The 21201-nt window shown below is 42.6% G+C and overlaps 1 protein-coding gene across 2 annotated transcripts in view; it reads right to left on the bottom strand.

Annotated features, from left to right (window-relative positions):
* LOC132820158 (glutamate receptor 3-like) overlaps nt 1-20073 on the bottom strand; it is a 335515-nt gene extending 315442 nt beyond the window's left edge. For both annotated transcript variants that reach the window (XM_060832109.1, XM_060832108.1), the window contains exons 1-2: nt 19980-20073; nt 19491-19649 (exon numbers count right to left, since the gene is read on the bottom strand). In XM_060832109.1, the coding sequence (XP_060688092.1) occupies nt 19491-19649; nt 19980-20070 (250 nt within the window). In that variant the 5' untranslated portion in view covers nt 20071-20073. The remainder of the gene's footprint in view (nt 1-19490; nt 19650-19979) is intronic.
* Between the last annotated feature and the right edge of the window lie 1128 nt (nt 20074-21201).

Here is a 21201-nt window from a genome sequence, read left to right as displayed (position 1 = left end):
ACTATGGAATTGTGAGATAATAAGATACGTATTTAAGAGGGACAAATTGGCTTCATTACCATCACTTTCTTTAGTTAGATGCACAATTGATGGAAGATTGTGCATTTTATCCATACTTATTCATGCATTGATCTGAAACCATATTGTGAGTCATCTTAATAAACATTCTAATTCATTTATTAAACAGTTAAAGAAATCATTAAAGTAGAAGAGAAATAAGTCGCATACAATTGCATTAACAAGTCTGTTTGCTAACATCACCTAATGCAATTTTACTCTGTGCACTAACTGCAAGAAATGATAATAATCCAACTGTTAAAATATATTCAGCTCCTAATATTACACAGCATGATTTCAAGCCAATAATTTTGCAAAGAGTACAATAGGTGAATGGGGGTGGGGATGGAGGTGATAGGTCTGAGGAGACGTTGGAGCGGATAGGTGGGAAGGGAGATTGGCAGATAGGACAGGTCATGAGGACTTTCATATTCACATGACTAGTTTGAGAGATCTAGAATGGGGCAGAAGCTCTAACCTCATGTCAATGTTCAATATATGTATATATATTGCCATAAATAAAATGTTCTTGCTTAAAAGACTACAACCAAGCAGCATACTTTGGAAGACAAGACATCCCCAAATGACCTTCGATAGTTTGAGCAGCTAACAACAAACTGATGTCTTCATTGAAATGCCAAACCCCTCCTCCTCCACACTTACCTGATTCTAGATTATCTTGCAGTCCCAATCCTGACCGCTGCTGCAATTGAGATTGCTAAAACTAGAGCTGCCGGATGATCAGACTGTCTGGCAGCAATCTGAGCCAAGACTTCAGTTTGGATGAGGGGAAGAGGACCTGACTCCTATCAAAAATAATTCTGACAATGTTAAATGCCTGTTGGTTGTAAATGAATGGTGGTGGGATGTGTTCACCACCAACTCTTTCAGTGAACTGAGGTAACATCACCATTTGTCCTTGGATATACATTTCATGACCAGTGGATATTTTAAAAATCTTTGCAATTAATGAAATACTTTTAAAGTGTAGTCACTGTTATAAGAACACAGTTTACATCCACCAGATAGGGTGCTTACCATCCCATTCAATAGATTGCACCTGAAAAAGTGCAGCACTTTCCTTAATAATGCACTGGACCGTCAACCTTGATCTTTGTGCTCAAGTCCCGGAGAGGACCTCATAACTACAATGTGATTGCTGAGAAAGACGGGTGTCCTAAACATGCCACAAATAATACACAAGCAATGAGTTGTAATACTTAATTTTCTGCGTCAGAGGATTTTGCAGTAGCTAATAATTATCAAATTATTAAACAGCTCTTAGACTGAAAAAGACAAGATTCTTATAAGTTTTGCTCCTATCTATCATGTAAATACCAGCAACTATGTGCCATTTAACTAATAAGATCTGGAATTCAATGTCAATCTCAGTAATGGTGACCATGAAATGATCATTGACTGTCATGGAAAGCCATCTAGTTCATTCATGCTTTTCAGAGAAGGAAACTACCATCCTTACCTGATCTCATTTACATACGATTCCACATTTAGAGTAACATGGTTGCCTTTTAACTGTCATCTGAAATGACCTGGTACACCACTCAGGTCATGGACAACTAGAGATTGGCAATTTTTGCTGGTCTTGCCAGCAGCACCTACAACCCAAGAGAGTTTAAAATAATTATTTTAATGGTGAGTCAGACAATGAGAAGCTGATAGTATAGAGGCACAGTTAGTCAGTTGATTTTGAATTCATGCTGAGCTTAACCATTCATCTACTCTTTGCCTGAAGTTGCCTTCACAATAAATAATGGTGAAGTATTTCATCATGAGTCTGTTGGGAAAACTTGGATCATAGTGTTAGAAAAAACCTAAATCACAAAACAAAACATTTCTGAGCCTATTGTGATACAATTGGTACAAAGATTTGTCTGAAGTGAAATGGCTAAAGTGGGAATGGGGAGGTCACTTAATTTAAGTGATACTTTTTTTAAGGATTTCCTATTATTTCTAGACATGGTCAAGCAAACCTCTACAGACAGTGAAAATGATAACCAGGAATTGTGATGTAAGAATATTTCTTATCTCAAAGTTTTTCATATTGACGATAACTGTTGTCACCAGTTCTATTCACATCTTTTATTTCCTGTTCAATAAATTTATTTGGCCAATAACATCCAAATCTAGTTGTGTCATTCCACTGCCTTTGTTAGTCAAACAAGGTCACCCAAAAGGCACTGAGAAAGGAAAAACAACAACTAAAGAAGGTTTATGTTTGAATCTCGAAAACATTAATTTTGCCTGGATACCTGTGGAATTTAGAATGTTGGCTTTCTTTGTGACAAAGGGAGAACTCTCTCAACTACAAAATAGTTTGTAATACAGAAACTAAAAACAAATACATAACAAAAAGGCAGTAGATCTCAGACCCATATTATGTTCCTCTTGCTCAATGTGGGAGCTCATGGACACAGCTAATGTTCTGACCCTTCACGTGCAAGGAGTGCATCCAGTTGCAGCTCCTGTTAGACTGCATGACAGCAGTGGAGCTGTAAATGAACTCACTTTGGAACATACATGATGCTGACTGGGGTGTGGATAGCACATTTACTGAATTGGTCACATCACAGTTCAGGATTGCTGAGAGAGAAAGGGAATGGGTGACCAAAAGGCAGAGAAAGAGCAGGAAGGCAGTGCAGGTGTCCCCTGTGGTCATCTCCCTTCGAAACAGGTGTACTGTATTGGATACTGTTAGGGGAGATAGCTCACCAGGAGAAGGCAGCAATAGCCAAGTTCATGGTACCGTGGCTGACTCTGCTGTTCAGAAGGGCAGGAAAAAGAGGGAAGGACTGTAGTCATAGGGCATTCAATCATAAGGGGAATAGATAGGTATGTCTGTGGTCAAAAAAGAAACTCCCTAATAGCATGTTGCCTCCCAGGTGCACAAGTCAGGGATGTTGCAGATCGACTGCAGAAAATTCTCAAGTGGGAGGGTGAACAGCCAATTGTTGTGATGCATGTTGGCAACAATGGCCCTATACGAAGATTTAGGGAGTTAGGAACCAAGTTAAAAAGTAAGACCTGAGAGGTAGTAATCTCAGGATTGCTACCAGTGCCACATGCTAGTCCGAGTGGGAATGATAGAATATTCGGGATCAATGCGTGGCTTGAGAGATGATGCAGGAGGGAAGGGTTCAGATTTTTGGGACATTGGGACTGGTTCTGGGGGAGGTGAGACTATTACAAATTGGATGGTCTACACCTGGGTTGGACTGGAACTAATGGCCTTGGGGATGCTTTTGCTAACGCTGTTGGGGAGGGTTTAAACTAACGTGGCAGGGGGGTGGGAACCAAATGAGGAGGTCAGTGGATAGTGAGGAGGTAGTAACTAAAGCCTGTAAGGAACTAGATAACGAAGTCAGTGTGACTAAGGTGAAGAATAAGCAGGAAGTGGAGGGTGAACATAGAGGGACTGGTGGTCTAAGGTGCATTTGTTTTAATGCAAGAAGTATAGTAGGTAAGGCAGATGAACTTAGGGCTTGGATTAGTACATGGCAGTATGATATGATTGCTATTACTGAGAATCGGTTGAGGGAAGAGCATGATTGGCAACTAAATACCCCAGATATTAATGCTTTAGGCAGGATAGAGAGGGAGGTATAAGGGGTGGAGGTGTTGCATTACTAGTCAAAGAAAATATCACAGCTGTGCTGAAGGAGGGCACAATGGAGGACTCAAGCAGTGAGGCAATATGGGCAAAGTTCAGAAATAGGAAGGTTGTGGTAACAATGTTGGAATTGTATTACAGCCCTCCCAACAGATAGGAGGTACAACTATGTGGAGATATCATAGAAAGATGAAGGAGCAACAAGGTGGTGGTGATAGGAAATTTTAACTTTCCCAACATTGACTGGAATTCACTTAGTATAAGAGAGCATGATGGAGCAGAATTTGAGAGGAGCATCCAAGAAGGTTTTCTAGAGCAGTATGTAGGTAATCCAACTCGGGAAGGGGCCATACTGCACGTGGTGTTAGAAATGAGCCCAGCCAGGTGATCGAAGTTTCAGTGGGGGATTACTTTGGGAATAGTGATGTCAAGTTTTAGAATACTTGTGGATAAAGATGAAAGTGGTCCTAAAGGAAGACATTTCTATATTGGGGGAAGACTAACTATACCAAAATTCGGCAGTTGCTGGGGAATATTGATTGTGAGCAGCTGTTTGAAGGGAAGTCCACATTTGATAAGTGGGAGGCTTTTAAAAAGAGGTTAACTAGAGTTCAGGAGAAATATGTTCCTGTGAAAATGAGGGATTGAAATGGCAAGATTAGGGAACCATGGATGACAGGTGAAATTGTGAGACTAGCTAAGAGGAAAAAGGATGCATACATAAAGTCTAGGTGACTGAAGAAGACAAAGCTTTGCATGAATATCAGGAATGTAGTACCAATTTGAAATAAAGAATTAAGAGGGCTAAAAGGGAGCATGAGATATCATTAGCGAGCAGGGTTAAGAGAAACCCGAAAGCCTTTCATTCATATATAAGGAGCAAGAGGATTACTAGGGAAAGGGTTGGCCAATTCAAGGGCAAAGGAGGAAAGATATGAGTGGAGTCAGAGAAAATGAGTGAGATTCTTGATGAGTACTTTGCATTGGTATTCACCGAGGAGAGGGAAATGGCAGATGTTGAAGTTAGGGATAGATCTTGGAGTACTCTAGGTTGAGTCAGCATAAGGAGGGAGGAAGTGTTGTGTATTCTAAAAGGCATTAAGGCAGACAAGTCCCCAGGTCCAGATGGGATCTATCCTAGCTTACTGAGGGAAGCGAGAGAAAATAGCTGGGGCTTTAACAAATATCTTTGCAGCATCCTTGAAAACTGGGAAGGTCCCAGAGGACTGGAGAATTGCTAATGTTCTCCCCTTGTTTAAGAAGGGTAGCAGGGATAATCCAGGTAATTACAGACCCTGACGTCAGTAGTCGGAAAGCTGACTGGATAAGATAGTAAGGGATAGCATATATACCCATTTGGAAGAAAATACGCTTATCAGTAATGGGCAGCATCATTTTGTGCAGGGAAGGTCATGTCTTACAAACTTAATAGAATTCTTTGAAGAGGTGACAAAGTTGATTGATGAAGGAAGGGATGTAGATATCATATGCATGGACTTTAGTAAGGCATTTGATAAGGTTCCCCATGGTAGGCTGATGGAGAAAGTGAAGATTCATGGTGTGTAGGGTGTTCTAGCTAGATGGATAGAGAACTGGTTGGGTAACAAGAGACAGAGAATAGTAGTGGAAGGCAGTTTCTCAAAATGTAGACCTGTGACCAGTGGTGGGACCACAGTTGTTTGTGATATACATAAATAATTTGGAGGAAGGTGCAGGTTGCCTCATTAGCAAGTTTGTAGATGACATTAAGATTGGTGGAGTAGCAGATCGTGAAGGGGACTGTCAGAGAATACAGCAGAATATAGATAGATTGGAAAGTTGGAAAGAGAAATTGCAGATAGAGTTCAATCTGGACAAATGCGAGGTGATGCATTTTGGAAGATGCAATTCCAGAGCGTACTATACAGTAAATGGAAAAGTCCTGGGGAAAATTGGTGTACAGAGAGATCTGGGTATTCAGGTCCATTGGTCCCTGAAGGTGGCAACGCAGGTCCATGGAGTGATCAAGAAAACACACAGCATGCTTTCCTTCATCAGATGAGGTATTGAGCACAAGTGTTGGCAGTCATGTTACAGTTGTATAAGACTTTGGTTTGGCTACATTTAGAATACTGCATACAGTTTTGGTCACCACATTACCAAAAGGATGTGGATACTTTGGAAAGGGTGCAGAGGAGGTTCATCAGGATGTTGCCTGGTATGGACAGTGCTAACTATGAGGAGAGGTTGATCAAATTAGGATTATTTTCATTGGAAAGAAGGAGGCTGAGGGGGGAGTCTGATCGAGATCTACAAAATCATGAGAGGTGTAGACAGGGTGGATATCCAGGTGGACAACTCAAATACTAGGGGTCACGAGTTCAAAGTGAGAGGGGGAAAGTTTTGGGGAGATTTCCGTTGAAAGATCTTCACACAGTGGGTGGTGGGTGCTTAGAGTGCGCTGCCTGCGGAGGTGGTAGGGGCAGGAACGATAGTGTGTTGCTGGAAAAGCGCAGCAGGTCAGGCATCATCGATTCTCCTGTTCCTTGGATGCTGCTTGACCTGCTGCGCTTTTCCAGCAACACATTTTCAGCTCTGATCTCCAGCATCTGCAGACCTCACTTTCTCCTCCCTGCAGGAACGATAGTGTCATTTAAGATGTACCCAGACAGGTACATGAATGGGCAGGGAGCAAAGGGATACAGATTCTTAGAAAATAGATGGCTGACTTAGATAGAGGATCTGGATCAGCGCAGGCTCGGAGGGCTGAAGGGCCGGTTCCTGTGATGTAATGTTCTTTGTTCCAAAACATAAAGTACAATAGCCTAAAAAAACCCAAGGTAGCCTAAAAAAACCCAATACATAAATTCAAAGGTTTGACAGGAAATTTGTGAATTAATAAAATTTCAATCAATTATGGTAAATAACTTGAAACAAAAGAGGAACCTAGTCACACAGCAGACATTAATACCTATAAGCTGTAAGCATATGCATGGATATCAACCTTCTTCCATAGATAGCCTGCTTCATGGTATCAATATTTACAAACACATGAAGCGGGGTGCTCAACATTTTATTATTAAGCAATGATATACAGGTATGCAGGTAATGCCTGATTTTAACATAAAATTGCAATGTTCCATTCTGCTTTGAAGTACATTTGCTTTCAATTTTTGTCTATATAAACCACAAATTTGTTACCTGAATCAAGATTTGTTTCCACAAAAGTATCTTCAAATCCAACATCAATAAAACTTACATTGCAAAATACAGATTTTAGAACTTAAAGCTTAATTAGATTGCACATGATCAACAAGACTAACCATTTATGAAATGTACTGTATCCCCACACTGAATTCTCTCAAACCAAGAAGTGATACGCTTTAATGTTAAATTATCATAGACAATTTGGAATACATAATCTAACATGACAATCCATTGCAGTACAGGATGGCTATTTTTTAGTGCTGTACTTCAGACAATATTAAAAACATCAAATGTATTTCACTTTATGCGATGCACTTTGAGATGTTTCAAAAGGTATAAGATATCTTATATCGTGGGCGGCACGGTGGCACAGTGGTTAGCACTGCTGCCTCACAGCGCCTGAGACCCGGGTTCAATTCCCGACTCAGGCGACTGACTGTGTGGAGTTTGCACGTTCTCCCCGTGTCTGCGTGGGTTTCCTCTGGGTGCTCCGGTTTCCTCCCACAGTCCAAAGATGTGTGGGTCAGGTGAATTGGCCATGCTAAATTGCCCGTAGTGTTAGGTAAGGGGTAAATGTAGGGGTATGGGTGGGTTTCGCTTCGGCGGGTCAGTGTGGACTTGTTGGGCCGAAGGGCCTGTTTCCACACTGTAAGTAAGTAATCTAATATCGTATTATCACAAGTCTTTGTTGCTGATCTTTTCTTATATACAATACATTGCTGTGATGTGCTTGAAACATGAAATTGAGGATATAATGGAGAAACTTGTGTGCCCATAAACATGATTTGTTTCATGCTTTATATACATATTTTAAATGAGCTTTAAGTTACCTTACACGTTTGATTAAAGAATATACTGGATTAGATTTAGTGTTAGAAACAAGAATGTCCAAATATCACAAAATGTTGTCAAAATATGAGCAGAGGTAAAAGTATCAATAGAAGCTAACAGGTGTATTAAGCTCAAATTCATTTTTAATCTTCCAGTACGAGAAATATTTTTGTAACAAAATACATTTTAATTTACTATTTAAGTTGCAACTGTATCATCTTTGATGATTCAATTGATAAGTTAGACAAGGAAATTGTACTGTTCATGGCTAAATATGTGATGCGTAGTGTATCTTCAATTCAGAACATGTTTCCAAGTTTGGAAAAATAACAGTACAATATTTTAAATTGTCGACGTGACACTAATTTGGAGGTAGCTAAATATATGAATGCAAGTGTGATTTCCACTAAGCTCAGTTCTGAAAGCTATAAGAAGCTTGACTAGCAGAATTCATTAAACAGGTTGAAGAAAATCCACCCCCCCACCCCCCCCAAAACATTCTCAGTTCATTGGGTGATGAATTACTGCACAAAAACAAACAAACAAACAAAGTCTTTTTATGGACACATTGCTGGATGCACTAATACTTTTTTTAATTTATCCAGAGGCTGATGATATCTTTGCTTGATGAAGGTACAATGAGGCAAAACCTCTGAAATATTTATTCATATATGGACCATAGAAATCATTCCAAAATAGCTATTTTGTTTCCTCAACTAATGCTAGCTACTCATCCTGGGGTTCAGTTCTCTTAGGCAATGTAGCCTTCCAGGATACCTGGCCTAAGATCTCTAGTCGTCAATAGAGAGCTTAGCTACTGATTATCTTCAGGATTTTTGATCATTCATTCACAGTGTGAGAGGTATCACTGTCAGACACGGTCTTGTCTTCTCCTGATCAATCTTTATGAATGGACTCTACTCTGATTCACTGAGTAGCAAGAAATCTGGGTCAAATATTTTACATAATCTTCCTTTCTCTGGGAACATTGTAACTCTCTGTAGTGCCACACTGTTTTTCCTGCTAGCATGCACTAACTGATTGTCAACCAGAATCTAAACATAAGTTTCCCTTGCCTGTAATATTCTGCACCACAAATAAACTCTACATTAACCCACAGGGTCAGTAGGAAGCTCCATTGTTGTCCAACTGTACAAACATGCGTATACTCTATAAAACAAATTTGAAATTAAAATTGGCAATTTGTTAAAATAGGTTATTTTATCATTTATGAAAACACAAACTACAGCTTTGGAACAAACTGTTCGTCTACTTTTCAGCATCACAATATTCAAGAACTAGAATCTTGATAAAGAAATCACCTTATCAAGATTGGTAATTATCCAAGAAGATTTGAATTATTGAAGTTAGACTTTTGTTTTTAAACACATATAGGACAATAAAGGATCATTTCCAATGTGTATTATTTATGAAAGTGCTCAATCTGTGACAAAAGGTAAAATTTATGAATGATAAAATATGATTAATTGCTTCCAAGCTGTTAAGTGGACAAGCACCTGTTCAAGGTTCTCCAGCCAGCCAGCCGTATGATGAATGGATACAGAATATCATCTGTAAATTCATCTTACTTCAGGCTGGGAGAGAGAGAAACAGAAGGAAGATGCAAACTGACACTTCAACCAGCAAAAGCTAAGTAATCAGGCTACAATAATACAAGTAGAACTCATAACCTAAGTAAAGCAGTCGATTCTCTGGCTGTTTACTCATACACCCACACTGTTGAATCAGAATTGTTACAACACATAGTGCTTTTATGATTATAATTACTTGAAAATATTGAATTGACATGATTAGGATGGATTTATGAACCATGTGGAAACACTTCTAGGTTTGAGAAGAGTACCTCCTTTCACTCTGGTTATTGGAAAACATGACAGTATTATATTCAGTGCAAGAGTTAAGTAAGTGAATGTGTGAACTCCAGCAGAGGTTGCTATTAAGTTAATATTCCTTATGTTTGTCAGCTAGACACCATTACTACAGTGATATAAAATGAATATTGCTGCCTTGAAGGCTAAATTTGCAGGCTGCCAACCTCAACTGAAGTTCAGATTCACCTATTTAACCATTTTACTCTGAAAGCACTCCACAGCTCACAGCTTTAAGGTGTTAAAAAAAAAGGTGAGACATTCTTAATTACTTTGCTCTTACTTTTCAAACACTTTGCCATTGCACTAGCTGCTTGGACAGAGTGGGACTTTCAACGATGTCATTTCACTCTGAATGCATTTTCCTGACCAGGACTAGTGGGAGTTGGAGAAATCAGCTGAATAATTTATACTTTCCATTTAGTACAATTAAGTATCAGAGTTTAATGACAATTGATGTGCCTCAAGAATTTTTACTGCAATAGTTATCAAACCACTGGACAATCAGAGGAAAATCCCAGATGGTAATATATGCAGGGCACTATAGTTATCCAGACTTTCCTTTTGTTCATAACTAAGAAGATTAACTTTCACAATTTCACCTTCATCAAGAATGAAAATATATATACAGTGAAAAACACAAGTCAATAATACCTTTTTGTGATAATTTTGTCAATTATTTTTATCCATTCATGGGTCATTGGAGTCACTGGTTGGCCCAGCACTTATTGTCCATCCCTAGTCACCTTTGTGAAGATGGCAATGAGCTGCCTTCTTGAATTGCTACAGTTGATATGCTGTAAGTAGACCAACTATGCTGTTACGGAAGACATTCTAGGATTTTGACCCAATAACATTGAAGGAACAGTGATATATTTCAAGGATTCAATAATGGTGATTGTACTGAATGTCAAGAGGTAATGGATAAATTCTCTTTTGTTGGAAATGGTCATTGTCTGGCACTTGTCTGACGTGAATGCTACTTGCCACTTGACAACCCAAGCCTGGATACTGTTGAGCTCTTATTGCTTTTGGACATAGCTTCAGTATTTGAAGAGTTGCAAATGGTGCTGAACACTCTGGAGTCATCAACAAACATTCCCACTTTTGATCATATGATCAGGTCACTGATGAAGCAATTGAAGATGGTGAGCCAAGAACATTACCGAGGAACTCCTGCAGAGATGTCCTGGAGCTGGGATGACTGTCCTTCAACAACCGGAACCATCTTCCATTGTGCCAAGTATGACATTGACCAGAGGTGAGTATTCTCTGATTACCTAGGCGAAGGTGAGGACTGCAAATGCTGAAGGTTAGAGTCAAGAGTGTGTTGCTGGAAAAAGCACAGCAGGTCAGTCAACATTTGAGGAGCAGGAAAATAAACATTTTGGGCAAATGCCCTTCATCAGGAATGAGACTGGGAGCCTCGGGAGTGGAGAGATAAATGGGAGGGGTGGGGCTGGGGAAAAGATAGCTGAGAATGCAATTGGTAGATGGAGGTGGAGGTAAAGGTGATAGGTCAGAGAGGAGGGTGGAGCGGATAGGTGAGAAAGAAGGACAGGTATGACAGGTCATGAGGGCGGTGCTGAGCTGGAAGGTTGGAATGGGATAAGGAGTGGGAGAGGAAATGAGGAATCTGGTGAAATCCACATTGATGCCATTTGGTTGGAGGGTCCAAGGATGAAAGAAGAGGTGTCCTTCGTCCAGGCATTGGGTGGAAAGGGAGTGGTGATGGAGGAGACCCAGGACCTGCATGTCCTTGGCGGAGCAAGAGGGGGATTTGAAGTGTTTGGCCACAGGGCGGTGGGGTTGGTTGGTTTGGGTGCCCTGGAGATGTTCCCTGAAGTGCTCTGTGAGTAGGTGCCCTGTCTCCCCAAAGTAGGGGAAACCATATCGGGAGCAACGGATACAGTAAATGACATGTGTAGAAGCACAGGTGAAACTTTGATGGATGTGGAAGGCTCCTTTGGGGCCTTGGACGGAGGTGAGGGGCAGGGTGTGGGCGCAGGTTTTGCAATTCTAGTGGTGGCAAGGGAAGGTACCAGGAGAGGAGAGTGGTTTGTGAGGGGGCGCATGGACCTGAAAAGGTAGTAGCGGAGGGAGTGGTCTTTATGGAAAGTGGATAAGAGTGGCAAGGGAAATATATCTCTGGTGGTGGGCTCCATTTGTAGATGGCGGAAATGGTGGAGGATGATGCGATGTATAATGGAGGATGGTGGGATGTAAGGTGAGGATCGGCGGTGGGAAGGGGTTTCTGTCCTTTTTGTGGTTGGAGGGGTGGGGTTTGAGGGCGAAGGTGCGGGAACGTGGATGGGATGCACTGGAGAGCACCATCAACCACGTGAGGGGGAAAACTGCGGTCTTTGAAGGAGGCCATCTGGTGTGTTCTCTGGTGGAACAGTTCCTTCTGGGAGGAGATGTAGTGCAGGAGGAGGAATTGGGAATACGGGATAGCACTTTTGCAGGAGGCAGGGTGGGAGGAGGCATAGTCCAGACAACTGTGGGAGTAAGAGGGTTTGTAGAAAATGTCCGTGTTGAGTCGGTCACTGTTGGTGGAGATGGGGAGGTTCAGCAAGGGGAGGGAGGTGTCTGAGATGGTCCAGGTGAATTTAAGGTCAGGGTGGAATGTGTTAGTGAAGTTGATGAACTGTTCAACCTCCTCGTGGGAGCACGATGTGGCGCCGATGCAGTCATCAATGTAGCAGAGGAAGAGGTGGGGAGTGGTGCCGGTGTAACTCCGAAAGATAGACTGTCTATAGTGAAAATGAGGTTTTGCCTCCTACCCAAGACCCACAAGCCTGATTATCCTGGCTGACCCATCGTTTCAGCCTGCTCCTGCCCGCTAAATTCATCTCCACATTCCTCGATACTGTCCTATACCTCCTGGTCCAGGACTCCCCACATACGTTCAGGACACTACCCACACCCCCCACCTCCTCCAAGACGTTTATTTCCCTGGCCCCCAATGTTCAGGTTCACCATGGACATGTCCCTCTACACCTCCATCCGCCATGACCAGGGGGCCTCCAAGCCCTCCATTGCTTTCCTCTCCCGACATCCCCATCAGTACCCTTCCACTGACACAATAATTTGTTTGGCTGAACTGGTCCTCACCCTCAAAAAATTTCTCCTTTGAATCCTCCCACTTCCTCCAGATGAAAGGGGTAGCCATGGGCACCCACGTGGGCCCAGCTATGCCTGCCTCATTATTTGCTACGTGGAACAGTATATCTTCTGCAGTTATACTGGCACCACTCCCCACCTCTTCCTCCGCTACACTGATGACTGCATCAGCGCCACCTCGTGCTCCCATGAGGAGGGTGAACAGTTCATCCACTTTACCAACACATTCCACCCCGACCTTAAATTCACCTGGACCATCTGAGACACATCCCTCCCCTTCCTGGACCTCTCCATCTGATCAACACTGACATTTTCCACAAGTCCACCGACTCCCACTGCTATCTTGACCACACCTCCTCCCAGCATGCCTCCTGCAAAAATGCTATCCTTTACTCCCAATGTTTCCAACTCAGCTGCATCTGCTCCCAGGAGGACCAGTTCCACCACAGAACACATCTGATGGCCTCCTTCTTTAAAGACCGCAATTTCTCCTCCCGCGCGGTTGATGATGCCCTCCAGTATATCTCATCCACTTCCTGCATCTCCGCCCTTGAACCCCACACCTCCAACCACAGCAACAACAGAACCCCCATGGTCCTCACCTTCCACCACACTAACCTCTGTATACATCACATCATCCGCCGCTATTTCCACCACATACAAACGCTCCCCACTGCCTGGAATGTATTTCCCTACCCACCCCTATCCACTTTCTGTAAAGACCATTCCCTCCGCAGTTACCTCGTTAGGTCCATGTGCCCCCCGAAATCCCACCCTCTCTTCCCGGCACCTTCCCCTGCCACAACAAGGATTGCAAAACATGCGTCCACACCTCCCCCCCCACCTCCGTCCAAAGCCCCAAAAGAGCCTTCCACATCCATCAAAGTTTCACCTGCACTTCCACACGTCATTTATTGTATCTATTGCTCCCGATGCGGTCTCCTCGACATTGGCGAGACTGGATGCCTACTCGCAAAGCACTTCAGAAAACATCTTCGGGACACCAGCACCAACGAATTCCACCACCCGTGGCTGAACACTTCAACTCTCTCTCCCACTCTGACGAGACATGCAGGTCCTGGGCCTCCTCCATCGCCACTCCCTTACCATTGATGCCTGGAGGAAGAAAGCCTCATCTTCTGCCTCAGGACCCTCCAACCCCATGGAATCAATGTGTATTTCACCAGTTTCCTGACTTCCCCTCCCCCCACCTTATCGCAGTTCCAATCTTTCAGCTCAGCACCGCCCTTATGACCTATCCTACCTATCCATCTTCCTTCCCACCCATCCGCTCCACCCTCCTCTCTGACCTATCACCATTACCCCACCTCCATCCATCTATTCTACTCTTAGCTACCTTCTCCCCAGCCCCACCCCCCTCCCATTTATCTCTCCATCCTCGAGGCTCCCAGCCTCATTCCCGATGAAGGGCTTTTGAAATGTTGAATTGCTTTTCCTGATTACCATTGACTCCAGTGTTGCTACAGCTCCTTGATGTCATTCTCTGTCAAACGCAGCCTTGATGTTAAGGCTTTCACTCTCACCTCACCGTACGAATTCAGCTCTTTTGTCCATGTTTGGACCAAGGTAGAAATTAGGTCAGGAACAGAGTGGTCCTGGCACAATCCAAACTAGGCATCAGTGAGCTGAATTTGCTGCACGTGTGCTTCTTGATAGTATTGTTGAAGACATCATCCATACTTTTACTGATGATTGAGAGTCGACTAATGAGGCAGCAATTGGCTAGATTGAACTTGCCCTGCCTTTTGCATACGGGACAGACCTGGGCAATTTCTTCCATGGTTAGGTAGATGCCAGCATTGTAGTTGTTTTGGAATGACTTGGCTAGGAGCGCGGCAGGGTCTGAACCACTAGTCTTCAGAACATTTGCTAGAATTATCTCAGGGTGCAAAGTCTTTGCAATATCCAATGTTTCCAACTATTTCTTGATGTAATGTGAAGAGAATTAAAGTGGCTGAAGACTGGAATTCGTGATAATGGGGTCCTCTGGTAAAGGCTAAAATGGATCATCCACTTGGCACTTTTGGCTGAAGATTGTTGAAATGCTTCGGCATTATTTTTGCACTGATGTGTTGAGGATGGAGATTGATGAGACTTGAATTGCTACATCTGTTGAAGTTTGTCCCATTTGGCACAGTGATGATGCCACACAATGATAAAGGGCATTCTCAACGTGAAGATGGGACTTTATCTCCACAAGTGGTAATCACTCTTACCAATACTGTAATGGACAGATGCAATTGCAGTAGGCAGAATCTGATTTCCTGAGGTTCAGAATGAATGTCGAGAACTCCTAGGGAAGTTCCCTCCCACCTGTTGCCACCTTTGCTGGGTGTGACATACCTCAAAATAGTGTGGCCTTGTCTGAGACATTATGTGTAAAGCGTGATCCTCCATGACTATGTCATAGTCATTGACATTTATTTTGGTAATAGCTCCCAAATGTTAGTAAGGATGACTTTGCAGGGCTGATAGGGCTGTGTTTGCTGTTGTCATTTCTGGTACTTTAGTCAATGCTAGGTGTCCCATCAGTCACGGTCCTTCTCCCCACCCTTCCACTCCCCTTCCATTGGTTAATAGTCCTGGGCTTTGACTCCTGAGTTAAGTTGGATTCAAATTCTATCATCTGCCTTGATAGAATTTGAAACTTGGACCAGAACATTACTTGGACACCTGGATTACTAGTCAAGTGACAAAATGACTAGACCATCTCTTGCACCCCCAGACAGCTATTAAATATTTGCATTTCAAGAAGTTGGGCATTAAATCACCACCCTTTCATTATTAACCAGTTTGCTCAACAGTAGATGGCCAAAGGTTAATTTTATTTATGATTTTTTAAAAAAAATCAAAACTGATAGCTTAGTATGATAAAAACAAAATGTCTGGATTTAATTCCTTACATATTCGCTCATGCAAATCATTCAAAACTATAATTACAGCTTACCTTCTTATGTGAATATTTTAGAGATAAGGTATGCAGGAAAGCATGACGACTAGTGTGTGGTTTTATACACAAATCAATGGAATTATAAAGAACCCCGAAAACACCATTAAAAATTCTGGTTTATTGAAATGTTGTAAACAAAGTGAAAACTATTGAGAAAGACCAATTTAAACTGCACCGTTTTAAAGAGTGAGGTCTGTCAAAATTGGTGCCATTTTTAAACAAAGATGAATGAACCTCACTCCAATGAGTAGGAGCAATAGATCTGCAATTTAAACAGTTCTTAATATGCATTTGTGCAGACAGAAAGATCAGTCTTCTTTGCTATCACTTCTCATTCACCCTCATCACATTGATGATGTCCTATAGCAGTCATACAATCGATTAGCTGTGTTTTTGCCCAGTTTGTGCTGAAGGGTAATTGTAATGATTGCAAAAACAAGACCTACTAGGCTCTACATAAGCGAATTAAACATCTTTGCTTATGCTACAGTAATTTTCAAAAACATGTTTCCTTTTCTGTTAATATCGAGAACTGGAATTTTAATTTTTTAGGCTTTTGTGATAGGATGTGCTCACATAGTAAATACATGTACAATGAATCCAATTAATGCTAAAAGGAGGAAATTGCCAGTTAACCATCAATGACTTGCTACATTACGTGATGTGGGTTTCAAAATTTCAGATTAAGCACTGAAATACATCACAAGCACCATTAAATGTTCTTGTAATCTAAGAGGGAAGTGAAATTTGAAAATAGCTAGTCATTTACGAAATTTAATAAGAGTTAAGAAATTATGTGGGAAATTAATTGGCCATCTTCATAAATGTTGTGAATTGGATGTCCCCACCTCCAGCCGTAAATTGAAGATACAAATTTCCCACCGGATAAATGCATTTTGTTGAAAGATGCTCGTGGCAATTGGAAAGGAATACCAGTTAAAGATGCAGCAGCACAATGTTTACCCACCAAGCACAGGAGAATGGAGAGGCGATTGCACAGCCGAAGGAACGAGGTTTCACACCATTAGTTAAGTGACAGAATGAGAGATGAGCAACTTTGTCTCTGCTTTAGCAACAAAGAGGCAAAATGAAGCAGCTTCCGATTGGAAGAAACTTCATACTCGGCGTTAGTGCGATAGATACAGTCATTTGCACATTTTTATTTGCGTTAAAACTGTTGAAGAAGGTGTGCAAGATGCACATCTGCAAATCTCCAGATGCCACACAAGGGACTCTATTCTGCCTAGATGTGAACACGCAGTGGAAATGAGCAAGTCACACGGGATACACAAGTACTCAGGTTTGTAAGCAGACAGCAGGAGTTTGTGCGGGTGCTTGGGTTCTGGGTCATCCGGATCTTTGATCATTTTTGTGTCAAGGTGATTTCGCTTTCCTCGCGTAACAGCAGTACAATTTCGCCTTCAAACTGCAAATCAGCGCAGGGTGCCCTGGGGAACGATTGCACGTTGTCCTACATCCCGGGGCCCTGGGGGTCATTTACAGTCTCGACATTGTGACGACCCTGTTGCAGTGCAATAAAACGTTTCCCTAACAGGCTGTTGTATTTATCCTACTGTATGCACTAAACAACATACTCAAACGCAATTTGACACATATAACCTTCCCTCCCAACTGAAATAATATTCTCTGATAATCACGGTAATTTTGATGTTATATTTTCCTGTGATATAGCGTCTGCACTTCTGAGAAAAAAATCTGATTGTACAAACAGAAAGCAAGCTTGAGTTGATTTATTTATAAACCGCTGAGCAATCTCTGCCCTGATAGGTTGCCGGATAGTTTTTTTTCCCAGACACCCATACAGTCGAACTCCCTTGTCAATAGTTGCAAGATATTTATCGTCCGTAAAAAAAAACCGCCCCACCGTTTTTCATCTTGTTCATTGCTCTTAACACTGGCTTAATTCGGGATCAGATGGAATGCACTCCTTGCTTTATTTTGGCCCGGGGATGGTTAGGGTTTATGTCCCATCAAGAGTGTGGGATGTGCATTTGTGCAGAAAGCAAAATACTGCAGCTGTTGGGAATCTGACAATGAAACCGCCAGTGCTGGAAAGAGCAGGACAAGGCAGAGGGAGGGAATGGAAGGTCATTTTTGGGCAGCACTGAGGTGTCAATCATCTGAAGAATGAGCAACGAAACTCTGCCAGGTTTTGTGTGTGTTGTTTTTAAAGCGGCTTGCAAGTAAGTTTGCAATGCGATGATCTAAACAGCTTGACACATTTGTTTTAAGTAGGGCGGACGCACTTCACACCCCATGATTCTTTGGTACTTGCTAAATGTTCAGTGATGTCGAGAACTTCCGAATTGGCGCATTAAACACACCAGCTTCGCCAGCAACAGTCAGCGATCAAAAGCTGCTGGCGAATAAATCCTCCCAGCTTTAAAACTGCACCTTAACAGTCAATGGGGCTGGTTCGTTCAAATGTTAAGTCCTACCGCAGTGTATGCACAGCACATGCTCCCATGAATCTTTAATTACTGCAAACAGATCTGACTTTCGAGAATAGAATATACTTTTGTGCCGGGATGGCCCCAGAAGGAAGGCAAACAGGAAGTAAAGGCGAGGGAAGAGTGTCTGGGGAGGAGGGGGGTGGGGGTGAAAGAACGAGGGTGATAGAACGAAATGGAGGAATGAAAGGAGAGAGAGAGAGAGAGAAAACTTTGGGGTTTGCATTATTAAGGACACCCCACATTGCAGCCTTTCATTGTCTGTCAGAAGCGATCTGGCGCTTAAAAAAAAGCCGGGATAGACCCAATTAAAATAGGAAAAAGGTCACTTAAGGATTGTTACATCCTAGACCGAGCTCTGGAAAATTAAAGAAATGTAAAAAAAACCAAATCATCTCGAATTGGTGGGACACACAAGAGGGCAGTGGAAACGAATGGGACACCCAGTGGCCGGTTAGGTTTAGCTGAGAGAGTCTGCACCAGATTAATGAGGGTATGCACTGAAAGTGTTTTCTCTCTCTCCCTGTCAGCCTTTATCTCCCCCTGCCTTTCCATCCAGGCAGGGAGACACGTCTGACCAGAGCAAGAGATGACAGTAGGGACACAGCTGCCGTCCCACATATTAATCCTGCTGACCTGGAGGGGATGTTTTTTTTTCCCCACCAGACACACACGCACCGATTGCATCCCGCCCCGCGTTCGGGGGAAAAGGTGGGAAGCGGTGTGGGCAGCGGTTATTTTCAAAAGACAGCGCAACAAAGTGTTTCGAGATCTGTTTACTAATGAGCGAGGACCTTGCAACAACCGCAGAGTCTGTAAAATAAAAAAAGGAGGACGCGTCGGAGCCAATCTGCAAACGTAGCCGAGACATTTTTCATCGGCACTAGAGCTGGTAGAGTCCAGCATAGCTCTGATGGTGCACAAACTATACTTCACATATAATACTCCGTGATACGAGGGGAAAAAAACTCATCTAAATATAGCGAACTGTAGATTTCCGATTTCTGCATGACATAAAAGTTCCACCAATAGAAATAAAAACCATATCGATTCGATGCATTACACCTGTCATACACACAGTCAGAAAGCTACATCTTTTAATATCACTGCTGTATATCGGACTGAACAACTCGTTTCATTGCTACGTGTATGTTACAAGATGCTTGGACTCTACGCGAAGTTGATATCTGGGGAAATTTAGAGTTAACGGTTTTCATTTAGTTTCCCCCTGCCATAGTTAGCAGCAACAGCTGATAACTTTTATTTAGTTTAATTTCAATGCTTTGGACCAAAATAAAGAGGGGAGGGGGGCAGCTTGTATCAACTGTACTCACAAGCATTGGTCACTGAGAAACTGTTGGAAGACTCGAGGTTGTCGACATGTGGAGTGAGAGCGAAAGGCGCTTCGGAGATGTTAGGGTTGGTGTTGTGAAGGTAAATCCCGAACCGAAAGGCGCTATTTTCCTGATCTGTACTTCTTGCGAACAGTCCGCCTGTACAGAAGCAAAAAAAAATCACATTGACTTGTGCCGCATAAAGCTCGCTTTTCACTCGTTGCCTCAGACGATAGCACGGTACAGAGAGACGCTTACATCAAGCGGAGAACGTTCAGTTACATTTTATTTACTTAGATGTGATTTAATAAAACTCAAGCAGGTTTAACTTTCTTTTAGGATTAAGGCAAATCCCTTTTAAACAGCACCAATTACAAGGGACTTGCTGTATTTTTGAACACATTAAAGTCGCGATCCATGATCTTAGCAGCAGCAGCAGTCGATGTGAAGTTCTTATGTACATTTCTGCACTAGACAGAAGTTGCTTACCTATTTGGACATTGCTGGGGAAAGCGCCCAAGGCTACACCAAAAAGCACGTTGAGTAACGGAAAGACATACTGCAGGAAAGGTCGTCCCATTTTCTCCCTGAATTCAGTTCCTTAAAACCGACTTCAAACAGGCAAGAGCACCGCTTTGGATGTAAATCCCACTCGCCCCCTTCCCTGCTCCCCCCTCTCTCTGTTCAAAACGCTTCAGTTATGAGCCAGGCGAGGATAAAATATTCTGCCAGAGGAAAATCGGACTATTTCACACTGGCAAAGATGGTGGTGAAGTGAGGCGGGGATTTGAACATGCGCCTCCAATTGGAGCGGCGGGGGAATATTGATCAAACTTGATCTGACGTTGAATTAAGCAGCATCTCTTAACATCCCTGCAACTGCAGAGCGGCTGCAAAGCTCAAGTACTGTGCTGGCGTTTGTCAACAGCACGATGTGCTGAATAGAAAACACAACCCTCACGTGTACTCGAAGCTTAAGAGAGATATCGCTGCGCTTTATTTTAAACCTGAGAGTCACTTAGCTCAAAGCTAACAGAAACCAAAAGCGAACTTTGCATTGAATTCGGAATCGTGTCTGTACGCTTTGAAAAGTCACAGTGGGCAGAATCTGGGAGATTTGTTGTGAAGTTTAAACATCACGTCTGTTTTCAATGAAACAAAGAAATGCACAGGACTGGTAAAGAAGACCCATCAGAAACAAAATGAGGAATTTTGTAAAGAGACAGTTTTGTCGTGTTAATTGTTTTCATGTTGAATGATTCAGCGACAACAGCCTGCATTTATATAGCCTGTTTAGCATAACAAAGTCCCAAGGCCATTCGCAAATCCAAACCGCATATGGAGATATTCAGGGCAGGTGGCTCACAGCTTAGTCAGAGACAAGGATTTCAGAAATAACTTGAATGAAGAGACACAGAGGCACAGTGGGTCAGGCAGGAAATTTCAGCATTTTATCCTGGGCAGCTGAAGGCAGGGGCATTTTTGTGGGGTAATTAAAATGGGGCATGCCCCAAACATAGACACAGGAATGGGGGAGACTTGGGGGGGGTGGGGTTAAAGTAAGGATGTAGGTTTTAAGATGACATGTCAATGCAGGTCAGCAAGCCCAAGATTGATGGGTGACCAGGGCTTGAAGCAAGTTAAGTAGCAGGGGTTTGAGTTCAAGTTGGAAGGAAGCTGCAAGGTATAAAGCTGCTCAAGAGATTGTTGA

The sequence above is a fragment of the Hemiscyllium ocellatum genome, chromosome 11, assembly GCF_020745735.1.
Source record: "Hemiscyllium ocellatum isolate sHemOce1 chromosome 11, sHemOce1.pat.X.cur, whole genome shotgun sequence".
Taxonomy (NCBI): domain Eukaryota; kingdom Metazoa; phylum Chordata; class Chondrichthyes; order Orectolobiformes; family Hemiscylliidae; genus Hemiscyllium; species Hemiscyllium ocellatum.
This window is presented reverse-complemented; position numbering and strand designations above follow the sequence as displayed.